At 27.9% G+C, this 25,000-nt stretch overlaps 2 protein-coding genes across 2 annotated transcripts in view; both read right to left on the bottom strand.

Annotated features, from left to right (window-relative positions):
- The window catches only part of LOC100197481 (uncharacterized), a 16,649-nt gene extending 6,129 nt beyond the window's left edge, over positions 1-10,520 (bottom strand). The window contains exons 1-3 of the mRNA XM_065810819.1: positions 10,377-10,520; positions 8,979-9,071; positions 8,306-8,419 (exon numbers count right to left, since the gene is read on the bottom strand). Coding sequence (XP_065666891.1) covers positions 8,306-8,419; positions 8,979-9,071; positions 10,377-10,443 — 274 coding nt within the window. The 5' untranslated portion in view covers positions 10,444-10,520. The remainder of the gene's footprint in view (positions 1-8,305; positions 8,420-8,978; positions 9,072-10,376) is intronic.
- Positions 10,521-11,119: 599 nt separating this feature from the next.
- The window catches only part of LOC105843263 (isopentenyl-diphosphate Delta-isomerase 1), a 15,685-nt gene continuing 1,804 nt past the window's right edge, over positions 11,120-25,000 (bottom strand). Inside the window, exon 2 of the mRNA XM_065810818.1 lies at positions 11,120-11,533. Within this exon, the coding sequence (XP_065666890.1) occupies positions 11,210-11,533 (324 nt within the window). The 3' untranslated portion in view covers positions 11,120-11,209. The remainder of the gene's footprint in view (positions 11,534-25,000) is intronic.

Here is a 25,000-nt window from a genome sequence, read left to right as displayed (position 1 = left end):
TGTGGATGGTATTTTAAACGCCAAAAAATACCAAGAAAACATATTAGAAGCCAAATTACTCCCATCGATTGATGATTTGTTTGAGGGCAAAAACAGAAACCTGTGTGTTCCAGCAGAACAGGGCTACATGCCACACCACAAAAACTGTCAAAAATTGGTTTAAAGTCAAAAAGATAAACGCTTTGAAGTGGCCTGGAAACGTCCGGACATGAATCCGATAAAAAACCAGTGGTCTCGACTGAAAAAATTTGTAAGGAAAGAAAACCCTGGGAACAAGCGACAATTAATAGAGGCCATAATTAAGTCTTGGTTTCACATGATCAGCACTGAAGATTTGGGCAATTTAGTGGACTCAATGCCTTGTAGGATTGCTGCAGTAATAAAAAATAAAGGATATCCAACAAAATATTAAGTTTTTTTTTAATACCATTTTTTTAATAACATGTTTTGTAAGCTGCAAAAATTAATTTACCATGATTTGCCACTTTGTCATTAAATTGTTATATTTTTATACTAAAATTGTGAATTTTAATCTAAATTTTAGTTTTTTTTATTCTAAACACATCAAAAAATAATAATAAATATATATATATATATATATATATATATATATATATATATACATATATATATATATATACACATACATATATATATATATATATATATATATATATATATATATATATATATATATATATATATATATATACACATACATATTAGGGTGATGCAAAATTTTTAGGTTCAAAATTTTAGTTGTCCTCAAGCTTGCCCTTGTTTTATATGACAATAGTAATTATTTTCCAAAATTTGAATCAAATCGGATGATATTTAGGGGTTGCCATGTTTTGTCACATTTTGGAATGAGGTTAAAAAAGTTAAAAAAAAATTATTTTTTAATTATTTATTACCAATTTCTTATTATTATGTGGTGGATTGTGGATGTTTAATGTTAAACAAACAATAATATAGTACTGCACTACTAATAATATAGTACTGTACACTAGGCAATAATAGATCAATCGTTTTCATCATTCAACAGTCATCTTCACCAGGGTAGACTTTGATGCAACTGGAAATTCCTTCTGGTGAAGATCAACCAATTGAAGAAGAAACTGCTTTTGGTTTTCATCTTTCGTTACGCTTTTGTTGAAGGATGTTATAAGTGCTATGCCTTGTTTCGCACAATCGTTGACGACCTTCATTTGACGAACCTTGTGCTTCATTTCAAGATATGTTGAATCCATTTCCAACTCTGAAGATTCTTTCATTAAAAATGATTCAGCTTTTTCTTTGCCATTCTTCAAAATTAAATCGAAAAGTTGTGTAACGAAGGAAGACAATGTACTGTGACAATTGAATGTGGCAGCATCAAGTCTTTTGAGAGATTTCTGTTTTGGCTGTTGTTTCAGGTTGTTTGCCATGTCTCTCTTGGTGTTGTTCTTGACACGGGAATCAAAGAAAGCCAATCCTATTAGATGTTCAGAAAAATACCACAGATGACGATGAAAAGCTTTTGCTGCATTAATTGCAATTGTACGATTTGGATATTCTTGAATTCGTTGAAGAAGCTTGGCATCATTGAATGGTGCTTGTTCAGCTAATGGAGCTTCATTCCAAAACTGTCCGTATATAAATGCCACAAAAAGACATGTCTGTTATTCCTTTCTTATCCTTTGCAGTAATAACAAATTGATCCTGAAACAAATATATCTTCATACAATATATAGCTTTTGCCATCCAATGTGCATTGTGTGTTGCACCTGATGCCCAAAACTTTACATTCAACTCCGATGTTGCAGTTGATCCTCCAAGAAAAATAAGGCACAAATTCAAGAGTTCTAAGTAATCATCCCTGGGTTGTTGACCTTTAATTGCTTTACCATAATACACTACCATTTCTTCACGGAGTTTGAGAAAAAAATCACAGTTATACAATTCTTCATTCCCTATAGTGAACACCTCCTTGTTGATTGCTGGCAATTGCTTCTGGAAACGGTTAAAAATTCCAGCTTCAGGTCCTCCACTGCTTCCAAATGCAGTCATGAAATTGGTGGAAAGCATGACTTCAAAGACATGGTGTCTGCATGCTATCCATATAAGATTACAGTCAAGATTCTGCTCTATTATTGTGCAGGCACCAATGTTAAACCCAGTGTTAGATGAAGTAGTGTCAAAAACCAATCCCTGAACAAGTTCTTCCAATTTCCAATCTTTAAGAGCCTTCATGCAAGCATCAGCCTGTTGCTCACCTGTACCTCGATCAATCTTTGGAACACCCAGCAATTTTTCCACCCCACCACCAGTCACAAGGATGGCAATTCTATCCACTTTATTTTGACCACCAGTGATATCAGGTAAGAGCTTTCCATCCCAATGCAGAAGAAGTGGATCATCAGGAGAGAAATCAACCTTGTCAGCTGTAGTCAGCGCTTCACGAACAGATCGCCTTTCTCTGCGGATTGTTCTGTACAACAATGATAAACCTTTTAGAGAGTGACCAAGAGCCTGAGCAACTAATCCAACCACGAAGAGTGCACGGCAATCAGAAATACTAACACGATCAAGCGACGATACAACATTATTTGTTAGAACTTTCACCTTCTTTTCCGTTGAACCACTTGTGCTCAGTGTGCTGGAAGCGGAAGGAGTCTGATATTTATCATCACCCGAGGAACTTGAGCTACTTTCACTCATAATGTCAACTGCTGATGAAGAAGAAATGAGTTCTGTTTTTTCCATCAGTTCTGCTTTACTGCTTTGATGCCTCAATTCCATTTTAGTTTCTCTGACTCCTTTCCATGCCTCCCTAGCTGTTAAATTCCGATCAATTCCTGCCATGCTACAACTTAATGGATCTTCTTGCTGTTGATGTAAAAATGCTTTATCTTCATCGTTTTTCAAAACTTCTGATGCATTTTTGGTTGATATATCAAAAAGTTCTTCAAGGTCAGCATGGAAAAGTTCTTCTTTCATTTGACAGCTTCCCAATTTTGATTGTCAGTGTTTTTTCAGCAACAGATAGTCGTCATAAAGTTTTTTTAACTTTCTTTCTGCATTGTCAATTCTTTGAGTTGGAATTCTTCCTCTCTCCCATATAACAAGAACTGCTTCAATTGTTGCCCAAATACTTTTTTTCACTTCTTGTTTCTCTTCTATATGATGGAAGAGCAACCTCCGAAGAACATCCCTTCTTGAAGGAAGTCTGGCAGTCGACAGAGTTTGTGTAGGTTTACCAACAAGCCACACCGCAGCAGAAGATCTAGTGGTTGCCATATTAATTTCTATTCAAAATATATTGTTATATATATATATATATATATATATATATATATATATATATATATATATATATATTATATATATATATATATATATATATATATATATATATATATGTATATATATATATATATGTATATATATATATATATATATATATATATATATATATATATATATATATATATATATAAAATAAAAAAACAAATTTGCAAAATTTGAGAGAATCACAAAATTTTACCAATGGTTAATTCATCTTAAAAAACATGGCAACCCCTAAAATTGCTTCTTTTAGTCTAATTTTTGGTACACATGATCCTAGGTGATAAAGGAACACAGGCAACCTTGAGGAGAATGCTTTTTGTGAACTTTTTTTTTTCTGTTACAATCTGAATAATATATATATAAATTTATATATATATATATATTTATTTATTTATTTATTTAATTATTTCAAGACTTTTTTAACACAAATTAATAATTTTTTTTAATTTTCATAAATTTTTTTAAATTAATAAAATTTAAAATAATTTAATTTATAAATATTTTGTTCATAAATTTAATTTATATATTATATAATTTTGCTTCTGTTGAGATGCCCCTAGTGTTGTTGTCCCACTAGGGACAACAACACTAGGGACCTATAAACTGTTAACGAGTCTAGAGCTAACCATGATAATGATTTTATAAACTAATCTTTGAAATATAGTGTCATTTTATTATAGAGAACATATTTACGGGGTGGAAACTTATTTTTTTCAAATGTCGTTTTTAAGAATATTACAACTCACCAAATAAAAACACTATTGCCCACTAAAGACTTTAAAGAAGCTACCATATCTAATTGATCTAAGAAGTATTACATCTTGTAATACTTGTAATACTAGCTTATTTTAAAAATCTTGGTAGAACCTGTATGACATTTTTGAATCATTATTGAAGTATAGAGTGCAATCCATAATCTATACATCACATGAAAAATTCTTGCAACTAAATCAGGTTTATCACTTGCAACTTCACCTGGGCCAAGGTTTTCCACAACTTCTGTCCATTCAGGATTTGCTGGCATAGTGATAAACAATTCCCATTAAGTAATTCTTTCAAGTGCACCCTACAAATACTTCATGGACCAACTGAGTAACTTAACAGTAGTAACATACTTCATAATGGAATCATATTTTTACAATCTGCAATGTTTTAAACATTTTTTTTTAATTTTGAGGGCTGCAGCCCTTGGCCCTCAGCTCTCATTAGAAAAAATAAGGTCAGCAAAGAATTGCCGACCTAAAACTGTTTTAGGTCAGCATTAGGTTGGCACAAAATTTAGAAACAGGGTTCAACAAATTGACGAACATGTGAACGTTTAGCATAAAATTGACAGAAAAACAAACATAGTTTGTTGATGTATCAAACACTGATGGTTAACTATTTTATTTAAAATTTAAAGAAAATGTTCTTTATTCCGTTTTTATCTTAACTATTTTATTTAGAATTTGAATATTACATTTTTTTGCCAATTTTATTTTAATTTGTTGTGTGCAACTTTTAATTTATTTGAAATAAAATAAAAATTAAGTTTTAAAACTCAAGCGTCGGCCCAAAATTGCAGACCTCGGAATTTTAATAAATTTGCCTACCTCAGGAACAGTCTGACAGTTAAGTCGGCATTGCCAAATGATGACCCTAATTTAGAGGGCAGAAGGCTGTAAATCATCTCTCTTTGATCTCTAATCGAAGTTTTATCTAAAACTAATTTAGATCATTGGAATCCTTTTTTAGGTATTGATCAGCTGCCCATTCCTGAAACAAACATCCTGCATCAGATTACAAACTCCATTTTATCTAAACCAATAAAAACCTTCTTTGCTGTGTTAATTTTTACTTTTTTTATTGCTTTAGTTCTGTACAATACAACAGTTCTGGAAATTTCATAGGATATTGCAACACATCACTACCTAGTTAAAGCCAATATATTTTTCTCATAGAAACATCTCTTTGATAAACCTGAATATCAACTTGATATGGAAGTACAACTTTACCATTTTCATTGTAAAATAAGAATGCAATCTCAGTTACTTTTAGAGTGTTGTATGTATTTTTGTAATTCAAATGCTAATATGCTTATCTATTTTTTCACCAACCTTAACTGGTTATCCAGCTGATTTCCATTTCTTAATTCTTCCTTTGGCTTTAGCTTGGCCTTCCTGGATAATACTCTTTTTCTATGCTATTCAGCAAACTCATTGTTATTCAAATCTTCCTTAGCTTTTGACAGGCTCTTCTGAAGTGACAATACTGCATTTCTATGCATTTCAGCTAATTCATGTTCACCTCAGCCTTTCCTTGTTCTTGTTTGATTTTCCGGACTCTTTATATTGTCTTTATCTCAATTTGATTAATTCAAAATCTGATTTGCATAAATCGGTGTCAGCTCTTCTTTTTTCTATCAATTCAGTTTTACTTGTGTTGCAACTCATAACTTTTATCTAACTAACTCTTTGCGAAATTTTTTTGCATAAAATGAAATACTGGTAATTCATAATCCTGTTCTAATTGATCTGTCTACTTCATAACTACAGGTAACTCATTGTTTCATAAGTTTTCGTAAGTCGCTGGTTTTGTTTGCAAAAAAGTTTTGCGCATTTGAATGACAAAAGAAAGTTACTTGTCTTGTCCATTGTTATCTTAGAAAAGATTGAAGACCAATTTAAAATTAACATTAATTCCAGAAGACAATAAAGCAAAAAAAATTGCAGTTAAACTTGAGATAAATTAAATATGTATAAAACATAAATAATAGTGGTGTACTAACTTTTTTTATTTATTATACAGTGGGTTGCATAAATATAGAGTCACTACTTTGTTAGTGTGAAATTTTTATTTTTTTCACAATTATCTTTGAAACCAACTAATTAATACAATTAAAAGTGTATTAAATGTCTTAATTAATTGATTCTCTACCGAATGGTATATAATTGGAACTTGTTAGGTTAACCAGTCTTGAGTAATTATTAATTTATTTAGAACATACCTGTATTTCTAATGTAGCAAAAATATAGTCAACTAAAATTTAATTACTTAAGTTGAAATATCTAAACGAAATGTTATACGAGCAATCTAAAATTTGGTGGTTGATCTCTTTCGAACTATATAAACATTCTTGCGAAAATAAAATAAAATTATTGTTTTTATATCTTGAGTTATTCGCATTGGTAATTATTTGGTAAAGTAAAAAGACAAAAATGGGCAGAAAAGCTGTTTCAGACAAGGTATGATGGCAAATTGTAAGTCTGCTAAAAGATAAAACAAAAAGCCAACATGAAATTGCTCGAATGTGCAATGTTTTGCTTAAATGTGTACAAGCAACATTGAAAAACCACGAGCTACATAACCATGTCAAAGATTTACCAAGGCTTGGTAGGCCTTTAAAGCTAACTTCAAGAGACCAAAGTTATCTCTATCGAAAGGTTAGACAAGACCCTAAAATTTCTTACCACAACCTTGCTGAAGGGTTCGCAAATACACCTGGTAATGTTAGTGTTAGTAGATGGGCTGTACGAAGATGCCTAAATAAGAAAAGCTTAGATTGCTATGTTGCTGCTCAAAAACCACTTTTGCGTGTCTCAGATCGCCTAAAAAGATTAAAGTGGTGTAGAGAAAGAATTCACTGGTCTGTAGAAGACTGGATCAAAGTCATTTTCAGCTATGAATCCAATTTTGAGGTGATAAATTGCAAGTCAAGATTTATCATCATGAGGCTGGCTGGTGAAAAGTTCAAAGAGCATTTTTGTGTACCAAGGATACAAGGCAGAGGAGGATCAGCTGGAATATGGGGATGCTTCTCCCATAAAGGGGCAGGGTCATATAACATTTATAACGGCAGAATTAACAAGTAAAACTACAAAGAGGCCCTTGAAAGTAAACTTTTGCCAACAGCTAGAACTTTTTACGGAAGATGACAACAATGAATTTTTCAGCACAATGGCGCTATGGCTCACACTGCAATCTTGGTTAAAGAGTGGCTTGATCGGAAAAACATTATTTTCATGCTTTTACCAGCTCGTTCTCCAGATCTCAATCCCATCGAGAACATTTGGGCTTGGATAGACAAGAGATTGGTCAAAGAGAGCATAGCCAGTGTTGCGTAATTACAGCAGGTGTTAGATCAGCTTTGGAAAGAATTTCCAAGAGAATTATGTATCCAACTAGTTGAATCTATGCCTAGACGTGTTCGTGCAAGCATGAAAGTTCATGGTGCCCATACAAAGTATTAAAATGCGCCCTGACGATATTTTTGCTCTGTTTTTTTTGTGTTGTTTTTTTAACAGTTGTATATATTTCTTATAAAAAAGTATCTTACATTTTCTTTTTTGAAAAAACTATTTTTCTTATATTGTTTATAAAACCACTGTTAATAAAATTTAAAACAATTCAAATTATTGACTTTTTTGCTTGCTTTAAATTTTAAAAAAACATTAAAAAATCATATTAACAATCAACTGACTCTATATTTATGCAACCCACAGTAATTCTATATGAATAGTTTTGACTGTCATCAGTCATAAAATAATACTAATATATAAACTGTTAAAAAATAAGCAATATTAAAAATTGTAAATATTATTAAAACTGTTAAGACTGTAAAAAATGTAAACCATATTAAAAACTGTAAATACAAAGATGACAACAAATCAATGATACAAATCGAGTCATTAGCCAACCAGCGTTAAGAAATTTCTTAAATTAATTAGCGCTTGCTCTAGTGTTAAGTTTTTAACTAATGTAGCTGTTAACATTATTAATTGGGAAATTAAAAAACATTTTTATTTAGATTTAATAAAGTAAAAAGGTTTAAAATTAGTAATGCTTTTATCCTATCATTTAATCAAGAAGTATTTTAATTAAGTATTTTATCAAAAATCACTCTATTATCTAGTGGTTAGTAATTTTATAAATTATAACTAAATAAAATTTTATAAATTAACATAAATAATATAAAATAAAATAAAATCAAACTTACTCAAAAAAATCACTGTGACAAGTGTTACATACATATTTTGTGTTAAAAATAAACTCAAAGGTCGTACATTTTTTAAAAGCCCAAATGTTAAACCACATGTGCCAGCAAATAAACCTAAATATATTAATATCATACAGATCATCATCATCATCATCATCATCATCATCATCATCATCATCATCATCATCATCATCATCATCATCATCATCATCATCATCATCATCATCATCATCATCATCATCATCATCATCATCATAATTATCATAATTATCATTATTGTCATAATGTCATAATCATCATCATCGTTATTGTCATCATTGTTGTTTTTGTCATCATCATCATCATTATCATCATAATTATCATAATTATCATTATTGTCATAATGTCATAATCATCATCATCGTTATTGTCATCATTGTTGTTTTTGTCATCATCATCATAATCATCATCATCAACATCATTATTTTCATTATTGTTCTTTTTGTCATCATCATCATAATCATCATCATCAACATCATTATTTTCATCATTGTTGTTTTTGTCATCATCATCATAATCATCATCATCAACATCATTATTTTCATCATTGTTGTTTTTGTCATCATCATCATAATCATCATCATCAACATCAATAACATACATCTTTACTTAGTTTTATCAATAATTTAAACACCTGTGGCAAGAGAAATTTTTATAATTTTTGTTTCTGTTCCGGGATGCTTTTTTAAATTTGAATAAATCTTCCCAAAACAGGTCCCAGATGCAGCTAAATTTAAAATAATATATTTAATTAAGCAATATTAAAAATAAAGTTGATTAAAATAAAACTTTTCAGAATAAAATATGATGATACTTTATATTGTACTTTTATGATCCTCAAAACATTTTAACTTATGTAAACTGAATCAATAAAACAAGCAATGATAAATAATCAATCTATTACACACTAAGAATTTAACTGTAAATAAACCAGACTGAAAAAAAATTTTTTTGAAAAAATAGCCAATGCGACAAGCCTTATATATGTATATATATATATATATATATATATATATATATATATATATATATATATATATATACATATATATATATATATACATATATATATATATATATATATATATATATATATATATATATATATATATATATATATATATATATATATATATATTAGGCAGAGTCTATTCTAGGAAAAAAATTGGGCGGTGGTACCCTCTCGTGTTGGCGAACTTTAGCGAAAAATTGGCGTTTTTTCCGCGAAAAAAACAATATTTGCCGTAAACAACGTAAAAAAAAAAAAGGTTCTCAAACTTCAATTTGGGTGGCGCCCAAATACAGTCGACACTATCAAAAATGGTCTAGAATAGCCCCTGTTAGGGTGTCCTAAAAAACATCATTTTTGAAAAATATATGTTACTTTGATGCATTCTTTATAATAAATCACTGAAAAAAAGTTTTGAAAAAAAAAAGTTTTTTAGGGGTCCTTCAAAAGCCATTGAACATTTAACAAGTTCCTAATTTTATCAAGAAAAAGTTCTTCAAAAGATCATGTTAGGTCCAAAATAAATTGAAAATTGTATGAAAATTGATAACTATATTATAATATAATATAGTTATCAATTTTAAAATTTCGTACATCTTCCTGTGAAAGAGTGAATAATATTATACAAAAATAAAATAATGTTAGATATAATGTTAGATATAATAGCATAATAATGTTAGACATAATAGCAAAAAAAGTGCATTTTTATCAATTTTTTTTTGACAATTTTTATTCAATAAGTTTTTTATAATACTTTATATACATACATACATATGCAGCCCTCGGAATCAGGAAAAATAAGGTCAGCATTTGCGGACCTTAATCTGTATGAGGTCGGTATCAGGTCAGCATAAAAAATATAAAACAAAGGTTTGACCATAAAACATAGAAACGAGGTCGGCAATTTTTTGCTGACCTCAAACACTTCTAGGTCTGCAGTAAGGTGAGCATTGCCGAATGCGACATCTTATTCCAAGTGTTGCATATATACATCAGACATTTACTAAAAGCAACAATATATACCAGAATAGATACAAAGGACAGCTAATCGTCTTGGAGGATAACCCATGTATTTCTGTACAACGCTCATTTCTTTTTTCAATTTTCTATACTTTTTATACAAACAAAATAATTTTTACAAAAGTGTAATATGTACACACTTTTGTAAAAATGTATATATATTTTTAACACTATATTTTATATATATATATATATATTATATATATATATATACATATTATGTATATATATATATTTATTATATATATATATATTATATATATATATATATATATATATATATATATATATATATATATATATATATATATATATTTATTATATATATATATATATATATATATATATATATATATATATATATATATATATATATACATATTATGTATATATATATATTTATTATATATATATATATTATATATATATATATATATATATTTAGATAATAAATATATATATAATATATATATACAATATACAATATATATATATATATATATATATATATATATATATATATATATATATATATTGTATATATATATATATTATATATATATTTATTATCTAAATATATATATATATATATATATATATATATATATATAATATATATATATATATATATATTGTATATATATATATATTATATATATATTTATTATCTAAATATATATATATATATATATATATATATATATATATATATATATATATATATATATATACACATAACTATAACATTATTTGAATACAATTTAATTATATGTATATATGATTATGGTATATTATTGTATTCTACACATGATTCTAAAAAACATATTCAACATATTTTAAATAGTTTGATTGCCAGCCCTGTGTATAAGATCATCTTGACATGTTGAAAGATCATCTAACTTTGACCACCAATTAAACAAGAATCCATCATATATATATCTAAACCAAGGGGTTGCTTTAAATTTTTTATCATCCATCATTACTCTCAATCGATTTTGATTAACATACTGGGTGTGCTGGACTTCATCTGAGTTGACATTTGAAAGATCCACATCACTTTTTATTAAAATCACATGATCGAGTTCGTGTTCAGCCCAATGATGATTATATTTTGCAAAATAATGAATTCGCGTTAAGTGATGCATTGCTTCAATTGGAACCTAAACAAAAAAAAGTTTAAAATTGTTTAATTAAATACTTTTTTATTCTCAGAATATTTTTCATTCTATTTAAAAAATTTTGTTAACAACTTTTCATTGTTACTACTTCAAGAAGAGTATTAGCAAAAGATATTTAGAAAAAAAGCAAAGATCTAGCTTTTTATAAAACATTGCTCAAGTACCAATGTTGTTGTATATTTAGTATGTATAAAAATATATATATTTTTTTTATTGGACAAAAAAAATTGTTGCACATTTGTTGGATTAATGTTTTTGGGACAAAATCAATGCCATTTTGTTGACCCTATTTAATTAAACTTTTTGAGCAATGGCAAGATGCAAAATCAGTTTTAAAGATGGGTGGATCATTACGGTTTTGGATCATAAGAAAAAGGTTCCTTCTTAAACTTTCTTTTACATAAATATTGAAGTTCAAGTTAAAACCACACAAACAGATACTTTGCCAAACCAATACATTCTTGAGAAATTTAATGGTTTTAATTGTTTTTAGCAAAATTCCAGGCTTTGTTAAGTTTGCAGTAGGTTTCCTCATCCATTATAATGCACTTTTGATTTCTTGAAATTTTTCTTGTAGCAGTTTTCGACCAGGTTTTAGGCTTTTGCTGAATTACTGTTGGGATCTTCCATCAAATTTCTGCTTTTAGTATGTCTTAGAGTTATGTCTCCTTTAAACATATTGGGTTGTCTACTTGAAATGTCACTCATAGTACTTTGGATTTCCATTGATCCACCTAATAAATTTTTGATGAAGGTTTAAACTTGACAGACCTCTTCCTTGGTTTCTCAAAAAATTATTAAAATCAATTAAGTGGTTCAGGAAATATTTCAGAAAGTCCATGGGCATTTCGGACAGGAAGAAAATTTAAAAAAAAAATGAAAAAAGAAAACAATTCCTTACAAAAATATATATATAAGCAGTAAAATAAAACTCAAAAAAACTCAAACTCAAAGCTAAAATTACATTTTGTTACGCTTTTAATTGCATTTAAAATAAATTACTTAAAAATCTTTTGAAACATTTTTCTAAGGTGGTAGTTGTATTTTTGAAAACATCAGGGTGTCTTTTTTCATGGAAACTTGGTGTGATATAAAAAATCTTATGCATTAAGCAAAATTTGCCCTTCTAGATAAAACTGTTTAAGTTCTATGGCCATAGCAACTGTCTATTTCTTTTTATTTGATTTTTTTTATATGATTATTTATTCAATGACTATTTTTGATGTACCTCAGGATTGAAACCTGATCTGGACATCTAGTTTTCACCTTAAGGCTTCTTTTTGTTTTTTTAAACATTTTTTCTTTATTCAGTCTATAAGCTATACACTGCCCCTAAAACCAGAGCTTCTAAATAAAGGTTGTGTTATTGATTCTTATTTCCTTCAGTTGAAAAAAACCAGAATATTTACAAATAATAAAGCTATCATTACTTAGAATCGGTTCTGAAAAAAGATATAACAAATTACAATCAAGGAAAAGAAAAATGTTTGCTCCAAAAACTTTAAATCCCAATACATCAACAATAGTAAACAATCAATTGAGTCAAAACAAATCAGCTTCTGGAAAAAAATTACATACCTCATTTTCTAAAAGTGACCCTCCGATTGTCACCCCTGGATGCAATTTTTTTATAAACAGTGATCTTTTTTTCTCTTATAAATATAGTTGGACGATGCCCTGTTTGTATTGCAGCAACAAACATTGAACATCTCTTATCAAAGAAAATGGGTCTTGCCCAGTTTTTTAATGTTTCATGAATGTGATTGGAAAATAACATTTTGTTCTTCAAAAGAATGCAGTAGATTGCAGTCTACTTCAGGGAGAAAGAGTTTTGAAATAAATATTCAAACAATTGCTGCATTCAGAGAAATTGGTCAAGGTTTTAGTGCAATAAAAACATTTTGTTCTTGCATGAATGTCACCACCAATGGCCAAAACAACATATAATAAAATTAATAGTTAGTTGCACAATGCTTATGTGCAAACAGCACAAGAGTCAATGAAAGAAGCTGCCAAACAAATACATTATAATAAAACAGTAGATTCTGTTCAGTAGAGTCTGACTCTGTTGTTATTGATGCTAAAGTTAATGGTGATGGTGCTTGGCAAAAAAGAGGATACTCTTCCTTGAATGGTGTTGATGCACTAATTTCAGAAGGGAAATGCACTGACACAGAAATTTTATCTAAAAAATGTAAACAGTGTGAAATGTGGGAACTGAAAAAAGGTAATTTAGATGCATATAACAGCTGGAAAGAAACTCACGTATGTTTAATAAATCATGTTGGAAGTGCTGGATATATGGAAGTTGTTAGAATAAATAGAACATTTGCTCGATCTGTACGTCCTTATTGCCTAAGATACACATTCTTTATTGGAGATGGTGGTACAAAATCTTTTGATAAAATTTGTAAACCAGATCCATATCCAGGTCATACCACCACTAAAGGAGAATGTATAGAACATTTCTGAAAGCATGTTGAAACACGTCTTCATATACTTAAAGCTGATTACAAGGGTAAAAAGTTGACCGATGGTAAAAGTATTAGGGGAGGGAAAGGTCATTTAACTAATAAAGTGATGAACACTCTTCAAAACTATGTTGGAATTGCCATACAACAAAATAGTGGCAATCTTTATGGGATGAAAAAGGCTGTTGCTGCAGTTTTATATCATACAACAGATGAGCCATATTTAGAAATCCAACATCAATTCTATCCATGTAGCTCTGATTCTTGGTGCAAACACCAAAGTGATAAAATTACAGGAGCAAAAACATATGAAGAAAAAATTAATATTCATAAAGCTTGTTTCAGATGTTATTGCTCCAATATTTTCTCACAGAGGCCTTGGTAGTGATGAACTTTTGACAAAATATTTACATGGTGAGACACAGAATGTCAATAAGTCTTTGAACAATTTGATATGGACATGGTGCCCAAAAAGAGTATACATTGGGAATGATGTTTTTAAAACTGCAGTTGCATCTGCTGTTATTTCATCCAATCCCAAGGATTGCTCCCAGTTTTTAAAAAACTAGGCATAGAAAATGGGTATTTTACTATAGACCGTTTAAGAAAATCTGATATTCAATGTGTCAAGCAATCTGAAAAAAAGTTAACCAGCTCAGTAAAACAAAGAAGAAAAAAACTTTTTGTAATCAGAAAAGGTTTTAATGATAAAAATGAACTTGAGGAAGGAGAGACATGAGTTTTAATGTTTTACTTTCTTTAATTTGATTTTTTGATTAGGTTTTTCTTGACTTTAAATTTTACAATATTTGTGGACTATGAGCTGAAATTTTTAATGGTGTTACCTAGTTCTATTTGGAGTGTTCTGAGTGAAGCACTTTTTAAAGTTTTATAAAAACGTGGTTAGCAATATGACTTTTCCATAAAAATATTTTCTTTTTTATGAAATTTAAAGTTTGACAGTGAACCTGGTGTGTTTGAAAAATAATAATTTTTTTCTGGTTTGCTCAGAACTTACTAATAAAGATTGCAATTTTAAAATTTTAAAAGATTCTGATCATTTTTCACTAATTTATCCTTGTTAAAAAAAAAAAATCAAAATAGGCCAAAAATCTGTTTATGACGTGTATAATTAATGACATCATCATTAAATTTTTATGCAATTAGTGTTAATTGTTTTTTTTAGTTGTTTTTTTTTTAATAGCATATACCATTAAAATAAAACATTTTAAATTATTTTTTAATTTTTTGAAAAAAAAGTGTTTTTCCCCTGCTACCACCTTAAAGTTATGCAAAACGCTTTTATAATTACTTCTAATGATTGTTTAATGAATAAACAAATTTTATTAAAATTACTAAAAAGTATTATATATATTATTTTTATATTGTATAAACATTTATTTCTTCCAAAAAGTTGTTTAAAAAAAAACGTTTAAAAAAATACTGTAGTCTATTTTAAAATGGTAATTTTTATTCATTTCATGCTCTGATTAGTAAGTCAAATTAAAAAATAAGTTTAAACGATTCTTTGTAAAAATAGAAACAAAAAAAAAAATTTAAGCCATTAAATCATTCCGTTTATTAAAAAGATTTAATTCAACTTACTTTAACTTAGTTGAATTGAAAAGATTTAATTCAACTTATTCATAATTTAAAATAACTTAAAAAATTATCTTTTAAAAGACTGGAAAAAAAGTTTCAAACAAATTATTATATATAAGTTTATCGTAAAACATGCCTACATAAAAAAAAGACATCACATTTAAACATAACATTTGTTAATTTACACAAAGTACACTTATCTTAAACAACCACTACAATTACTTTTTTATTATATTTAAAGCCAGTATTTGGCTACTTTTTTTACTATTTGGTATTCAGCCAAATATTGCAAACTATTTGGCCAAATACCAGATTGTAATGAAAAAAAAAAACACTACCACAGGCAAATAATAAGGAAAATTTAGCAAGTGTTTTTAGGACAATGTTTTGCATTTTCAGACCACAACTTGTATAGGTTTGCTGTCCAATATAAGCAAACAGTTTCATGTAAAAAAACTTTTCATTTCCACATCTTTAACTGGTTTAATTTAGATTTCATTTTCTTACAAAGTGGAGATAAATCATCACCGGTGCTGCTAGATACCTTTGATGGTTCATCCGTGTCAAGCAGTCTTTCACTGAAAAGGATTATCCTTTCACCAGCTTAATATTTCTCAGAACCTTTAATTTTGTTTTTGTTTTGCTCTGCATTTTAACTAATCTTTTGAAATTTGTTAGAAAAGTTTTAATAAAAAAGGGGACCACTGTATAAATGCGAATTTTATAAGTGCAAACTGGCATAAGTGTAAAGCAGTTGCAAAATCTGGAATAAATGCTAATTGGCACAAGTTCAAATTGTAATAAGTGTGCTAAAAGAATATGTAAACATTGGCATAAGTGCAAATTAGCATAAATGTGAAGCAGTTGCAAAAACTGACATATATAGGAACTGGCATAAACTTACTGTGCAAACTTATGCATAGTATTCATACTTATGCAAATGTTTTCAACTGCTTTATACTTATGGCAAATCCCACATATGCTATTCTTTTGCAAATTCTTTTGGCACATTTATGTCAATTTACATTTATGCCAGTTTGCACTTATCCCATTTTTTGCAACTGCTTCATACTTATGCCAGTTTGCACTAATGCCAATGTTTGCACTTATTCCATTTATGCAACTGCTTCGCACTTAAGTCAAATCGTACTTTATGAAACTTGCACTTATTCAGCCTCCCAATAAAAAAAACAACTGTATAACTGACATTAACATTAAAGTTCAACCATGCTTTAAGTTCAGATTGTTGTGAAAATATCATTTTTAATAAGTTTAGAGTTCTTTGTGCGATATCTGTCTATAGCAACTTCTGAAATTACCTCAGAAATACAAGATATACTTGAGTGGGTTATTTTTGTAATCTTTTTTAATACTTTGAAGAGTGTGACTTTTATACATAGCTATAGTTAAAACAATTTGATGTATAATAACTAAGTATAATAACAAAACAACTAAGTGTCATTTAGGGCTTTGACCAAGTGCCTAGCAGAATATTCAGTATTCACCAAAATCACTATTCATGACATTTCTAAAATCTTGGTCAGGAAGATGTGCGATTTCACACAAACTAGGCAATGACATTTTGTTTAGACAACTTGACCACAGCTTTGAACATTTCAAAAACTCACTGAATATAAAAGATTTTAGAAATAAGTAACATCAAAACTTTTATTTTAATGTTTTTATATAAAAGAAACATTTTTAAATAAAGTGACAAATTACTAATAATTATTTTTCTTGAAGTATTATTTACATTTATATAAAAAAAAAAATTTATTTACATTAAATAAGTTATATAAGTATTCATTTTTTTATTTTATAAACAACGACTTTTTTTAGGTAACAGTTGTTTACTGAACTTTATATTAAAAAAATTAAAGTTTAATATAAATTAATACACTCAAAAAAATTTTGTTGAAAAAAAATTACAAATGTTTTTGAAAGCCATTATAATTTAACAAATTTGATCTTTCTCAAGTTTTTATATTATTAAAATGATATTAAATAAAGGGCAATTCCATGTGAAAAAAATTCAGGGCATGCAACTCTAAGCCCCATATTTTGCTAATTTTTATACCACTCAAAGATTTTAATAAATTATAAATATCCACAAAATTTCATCATCTAATTCCAAACAGTTTCAAAGATATTACTAATTTAAATTTTCCTAGAACCAACAAAATTCACCATTTTAAAAAATGGTTTTGGTTTCTGCTCTGTGTACAATAAAAAGCTGAAAATATTTACACACACATATTTTGAGGCAAGGAATCCAATAGAACAAACTCAAAATATTTAAAAATAAACATAACACATGAAATTTTACCTTTATCACAATTTTACTAGGGGGTGTTTAATTACAAAAATGCTGATGTAGCTTGATTTTTTTATTTTACTTTTTTACTTAGATGTTCTCCCGAATAGTTTAGTAAGAGTTGTTAAAAGAATTGGAGAGTGGTCTTTTCTTAAATAGAAAAAAAAATAGTCAAAAAAAAGCTTCGAATATTTCGTGGATGGTCTCAACCCATGCTTATATCTATCTACCATGCTTATTGCCTTAGCCACTTTACTTACAATCCAGTTGTCCTCACCTTAACGACCAATAGAACTAAATCTAGGATGCAAGTCATTCAAAACCGCCTTCTAAAAGCTGCTGATATTGATCCACATGATGCAAGCTACTATGACATCCTTCCTATTGAAGAACATCTTGATTTCATATGTTTCATCACCCTTAAACAAATTTTAAACAAACCTAACCATCCAATCACACTTAGTTTACATAAAAACAATCAGTCACATTTCACTTTCAAATTTAATACCAGATCTGTAAAATCAACAATGTATTTAAACATATATCTACAAAAATTTATCTGCCACCTACATAATGATGCAAATAAACTTGGAGCTAACTCTACTCTTTATGTTACCTGAAATCATTTAATAGAATATTCCAAAATATTGTACTATTAGCTTTTTCTGTAAACTCAAACAAGGCCTTCTAAAGTAGGAGGCCCGCTCATGTGGAATATGCCACATTAGTAGTCCATTGATATTTGTCATGTTTTAAAAAGATTTATTTCTATTATATTCTTTTATCATATTCTTTTGCAAAGATAATTTTTCTATATATCGTTCAATTTAAATTATCTGATTACAAAAAAAAAAAAAAGTGAATAAAAAAATAATAATAATAACAATCACATTTATTTTGAAAGTAACTTTTTTTTTTTTTTACAAAGTTTTTTTACAAGATTTTTCTCATGAATTAAATTTTTAAAAATATATCAAAGGTCTCATTAAGACTAATAAAGTCTTATTTTTTTATTATTAAAGTAACTTTAACAATATTCTTAAATAATAACTTATGAAAGTTGCCAGCTTCCTTATTACTTTTGGAACTTTTTCATACTATTTTTTTCTAGATTTTTTTGCAATAATTTTTTTTTGGTAATGTATATATGGCAAGTCATGCAATATGAAGTATTGAAAGAGATATGCAATCAAAAGAAGAAACATGTACATTATCTGATATTGTCACTAATTTAGAAAAATTATCAATAAAAGCATCTTCAGAATTGTCTGTAGATTCAATTGCATTGATACGATTTTATTCAGAAATAAAATCTAAGAATAATATACTGCCATGTTTAGTAGAAATAATGTTTAAACCACTGATGATATAAAATTTTTTTCTGATTCTCTTATCTCTTGAACTGATAAATAATATTTTCCACCCGAAAACTGTCGATAAGAACCAAATTGTGCTTCCAAATAGTTTATTTGAAATTTTCCTGTCAACAAATAGAAAAAATGAAAATCAGTTTAGCATTTAATCAGTTCAATAAAAGTTATTTAGTGTGTTTTCAACAAAAACAGTTTGTTTAGATAGGCAGCCATGTCTACTTTTTTGTTAAAAATTTTCCTATCTTTGAAGTCAAAAGCAGAAATCTTTTTTTTTTTTTTTTTTTTAAAAAAAAAGTAATTGTTTAAGTCATTGATAGGATTACAATTATTATCTTGCTTACAAATTCCTTTGCTAGTAGACTTGACAATTAATAGAGTTTTATAATTAAAGAAATAAACTCATGAGTTCCTGTTTTTTCCTTATTTGGTTCATTTCCAAAATGCATTAAGGCTACTGATGTTTTGTCATCAGAAATTTTTAAAGCTAATTTAACATTTTGCCTTTCAATAGTGGTTGGGTTAAGAGCATTATTTGTCGAATTCAAAATTTAACAATATTATCTTTTTCAAAGTTGTGCAACTGTCAAATATGTTCAATACATTTAGAATCATCAGTAAAACCAGGATATAGAAATAAATGATCACTGTCAAGTTGTATCAGCCAGTTACTACAAATACATTTCAATAGATGATTCAATAGACTATCAACTAGAAAAAACAGTTTTCTCGATGAATCATAAGAATGTTGAATAAATTATTTAAAATCACAACCGCAAAAGGCAATAAACATGTTTAGATTAATTTGACTGCCTGAAATTAAAGTAAGAACTTTGTAACCACAATTTTCTATCATTTCAACCACTTTTATAATAATGTCTTTTAAATAGACAGCAGTCATATTTTTTTATTGAAAAAATAATACTGTCTATTTAAAAAAAATTTATAATTCTTTATATATTATGATTTTATACCTATATTTACTATTTATTAAATTCTGGCATATATTTATGCCAGTATTTAAAAAATAAGGACAGATATTGTAAAAAGTTGCAACTTGTTGAATAAGAAGCCAAGCAAGAATAGAGAAGATAGCTTGTTCAAGCATTGACCATGATTAGAGAAACAGCATAAAAGAGGAAGGCTAAAGCCTGCTGCTGCAGCTGCTGCTGCTGCTGCTGATGATGATGATGATGATGATGATGATGATGATGATGATGATGATGATGATGATGATGATGATGATGATGATGATGATGATGATGATGATGATGATGATCATGTTGATCATAATGATGTTTATATAAACATATATATACAAAATATAACATGAATTTAAAAAAAAATTTTGTACTTAAGGATGCATAAATGTTTATGCAGCCCCAATCACAAATCTGGCCCCAGCTATATTTTATCAAACCCGGCCCCAACCCTGGTCAAATATCAACCTCGGTTGTTTACTATCTTTAACTAGCTCACATAGATTTTTTAAATTACATTGAATTGTTAAAACATAATCTGAAACTAGCATGATATTTTTATTACCAGGAAAAAATTGTGTTAACATAGTGGACAATTGAGTCCAAGAAGAAAGTTTACATTCATCGTTACGTACCTTAGCCACCAAACTGCTGTCTATCTTCAAATTACAAGCAAACACTTCAAATTACAAGCAAGCACAAGGTTATTGTGAATATAACATTTATTGATAAATAAAAAGGAATGTTAGGAAATAATGATGGGTAAGCGTCTTGTGTTATTTTTGGTCTTTTTCTCTTAACACATATTACAGAACCATCATCTTGTATTATTGTATCAACATAAACAATAAATGTATAAATGAAATATTTTTCACACACAGCAGTTTCATTTGAAGGAACTAAATTTTCTTAAGGAATTTGATGAATCCATATTTAAAGAAAAGATTATATTTACACACACACACACACACACACACACACACACACACACACACACACACACACACACACACACACACACACACACACACACACACACACACACACATATATATGTATATGTGTATATATATATACATATATGTGTGTGTATATATATATATATATATATATATATATATATATATATATATATATATATATATATATATATATATATATATATATATATATATATATATATATATATGTATATATATGTATATATATGTATATATATGTATATATGTATATATGTATATATGTATGTATGTATGTTTGTATGTATGTATCTATATATATATATATATATATATACAACCCTCGGAATTAGGAAAAATGAGGTCGGCAATAATTTGCCGACCTCAATCTTTTTGAGGTTGGCATCAGGTCGGCAATAATTATTTGATACAAAGGTATGACCATAAAACATAGAAAGGAGGTCGGCAATTTTTTGCCAACTTCAAACACTTTCAGGTCGGCAGTTGGGTCGGCATTGCCGAATGCCGACCCTAATTCCGAGGGTTATATATATATATATATATATATATATATATATATATATATATATATATATATATATATATATATATATATATATATATATATATATATATATATATATATATATATATATAGTTCTATAGTTTGTTGCATTTGGGAGTACAGAAGGAAAAAAATGATTCTTATGCCAACAAATACGTCACTTTTAATTACTTTTAATTACTTTTGACTTTCGTCCAACATTTGCGTGTTGTCAGAAAGTAAAAACCATTAATATATATATATATATATATATATATATATATATATATATATATATATATATATATATATATATATATATATATATATATATATTTCAGAACATAACACCACCATGGGCGATGATTGTTTTACAGAAGCAATATCAAAATTAACTAAATAAATGGATAATTGTAAAATAGTTAGTGATCATCACTGTATGCTTTAATTAATAGTTAAAGAAAGCTTTTATACTTCCAGATTCAGATTATGTTTTTGTAAGAGCAAAAAGCTAATCATTTCAGCAATTCCAGACTTAAACATCTGAATGTGTTTGATAATTAAATTTGTCTCGATGTCAATTAATTCTTAAAGGAATTCAAACAAAATAATTTTTCTCATAATTGATTCATATGGGTCATAACAAAGCTCAATTGAGTTGCATTAAGCATTCGTAATACTGTATCTTTTTTTATATCTATTAATTGTGTCTTAGGTTATCATGTATGTCATGGATAGGAATGTTGTGCATCTCATTGTAAGTTGAAACTATTATTTCACATGTTATTCTGGTCTTCATTTACTGTTTAAACAGGAAACACTTGGCAATATCAATTTTTAATCATGTGGGTTCTATTTTTGGTGCTGAAAAAAATGCATACTTCTGGTTTTTCTAAGGATACCCATAATGCCTTTTACCATGATTAATTCCAGTGTTTGAAATTGTTCAATTTCACTCAAGATTACATATCAATGCCATAATATAATATTGTTGAACAAAAATTTTTGAATAGATGTATCTTTAGTAATGGATCAGTAAATGTATCCAAACCCCAGTTTCTTGCTGCATAAGTTGCTTTTAAAAATTTATTTCCTTTTTTCTCACAATAGTTACTACTTATAATCTCAAATGATTACTATAAGATATTATATTGACATTACATGGTCAATTGTAGTGTTTCAAAAGATTATATTTTCTTTTTTGTTTCTCTTTGACAAAGACAAGAACATCATCAGCGCACATTAAAATACCAATCGTTAAATTGTTGAAACAAGACTCATTAAACAAGTGATGCATTTTTCAATTGTTTAATGAATTCTTCAGTATATATTGAGAAAAGAAGAGTACAGAGTGGTCCACTTTGTTTAACACAACATTTGTTACAAAGGTGATTTGTAACTACCGCAATTTACAAACGCACATGAATTAAGATTAGATTATTCTAATATATATATATATATATAAGCTTGAAGTCTTGGTCTTGAAAACCTGAAGACTTTGTCTTTTACTTGTCTTGTACTTTTTTGATCCTGACAAAAAATATCACAATTGATAGATTAGTATTTGAATAATAAATCGTTGATCACCGCAACTTGCCACTTTCATGAAAATTTGTACCTAGAAAGATGTGTTCTAAATTTCTTTTACCAGTCTATGCTAGATTATCAAAATATAATGTGTTAAATGAAGTGATACAGTTGTCTTTTTCACTTCAAGTACATAAAGTACTCAAAAAGAATATGTAAACTTTAAATATCTTCTTTTATCTGACAACTAGCAGGGCCGGTGGGTGTAGACATCATGTGTGTGAGGGAGTTCCCTGCTTGTCTAAACTGTTTTAGACTTGCCAAAATAAATAGAAAAAAAATTCTCTAATTCTCCAACATGCCAACTTGAGTTAAATAGTCTATTTTCCGTTTTGCTGATAAAATCTAAAAAAAAGGTTCTCACTTGCCAACTGATAGTACATAAAGGATTCTGATTTTCAAACTAATATTATTAAAAGTTTATTGAATGGTGATTCCAAACCAACACACACTCCCACTTTGTGCCAGCCTTAGCTACTGGCTTGGCATTCTGCTATATGTATGCTAGTCTTATTTTTCTAATGTGATGGTCTTGCACTATTTTTGGTACATTTTATTTTTAACGATACAAATTAGCTTTTTGTTATTATTAAAGATATCTTTTGTAAATTGCAATAATATTCAATGACATAATTATATTATACATGTGTTATCACATTTTATAATAGAGTAAATTGTATAAATGGTAAAATAGTAGATTAAATTAAGGCCTAAAAGTATACACAAAAGTATGGGTTGACTTTTGATATCTTAGTTTTAGTATTGGTCTTAAAATCTAAAGTTTTGTTCTTAAGCCCTAATGTCTTGGTCTTTACTGTTAGATTTCACAATTTCCGTGTAATATATGTATATACAGAGATGTAGTCAACATCTTGACTACATCTCTGTATATACATATATTACACAGATATTGTGAAATCTGAAGTCGATAAATATGCTGAAAAACTGAAGACCCATTTTATGAACTTTTTTTTTAGTAGCATAACACAAATGTGGTTTAAATGTTATTGCTTTAAAAATAGAACTTATTTCATTTTTTTTATATCTTTGATTTTTAAAGCAATAGTATTTGATTTACATTTTTAGTTTTTATTTGGATATAAACATTTTGCTCATTTAATCTTTATTTACAAATTTTTGGTTAAACAGAAATGCTATAATTCATATGCAATAATGATACTTTATAATCAATTATATACTTTCAGGTTGAAGGAGGGAGTGATGGGTGGGCTGGTAGCCAATCGTCCCCTAAAATTATTTTATACAACACTAGTACTACACCAGGGAACTTTTTTTTCCTATCGGAAATTATTTTAGTAAAGATTAAATTATTTATATGAATAAAATTTTTTCTCTACAGAGAAATAAAAATTTTAGTACAGATATTAAACCATCACCACCACATACACCTTAACTATAAGATGCTTGAAAAATGCTCAAAACTCAAAAAATTCTTCTTTATGAAAATAAATTGCATTTATCTAATGCAAAATTGACCACATTTTTATATAGTAAGTGTGTTAAGAATTTGCTGCAAAATAAAGCTATAAGAAACTTAAGAGAATAAAACAGCAATACTTGAAGAAAAGAACCAAAGACTAAACTAAATAAAAAATCTAAAC

This window comes from Hydra vulgaris, chromosome 11 (assembly GCF_038396675.1).
Source record: "Hydra vulgaris chromosome 11, alternate assembly HydraT2T_AEP".
Classification (NCBI taxonomy): domain Eukaryota; kingdom Metazoa; phylum Cnidaria; class Hydrozoa; order Anthoathecata; family Hydridae; genus Hydra; species Hydra vulgaris.
Note: the sequence above shows the minus strand (reverse complement) of the source record. Positions and strands in the feature narration are given on the sequence as shown.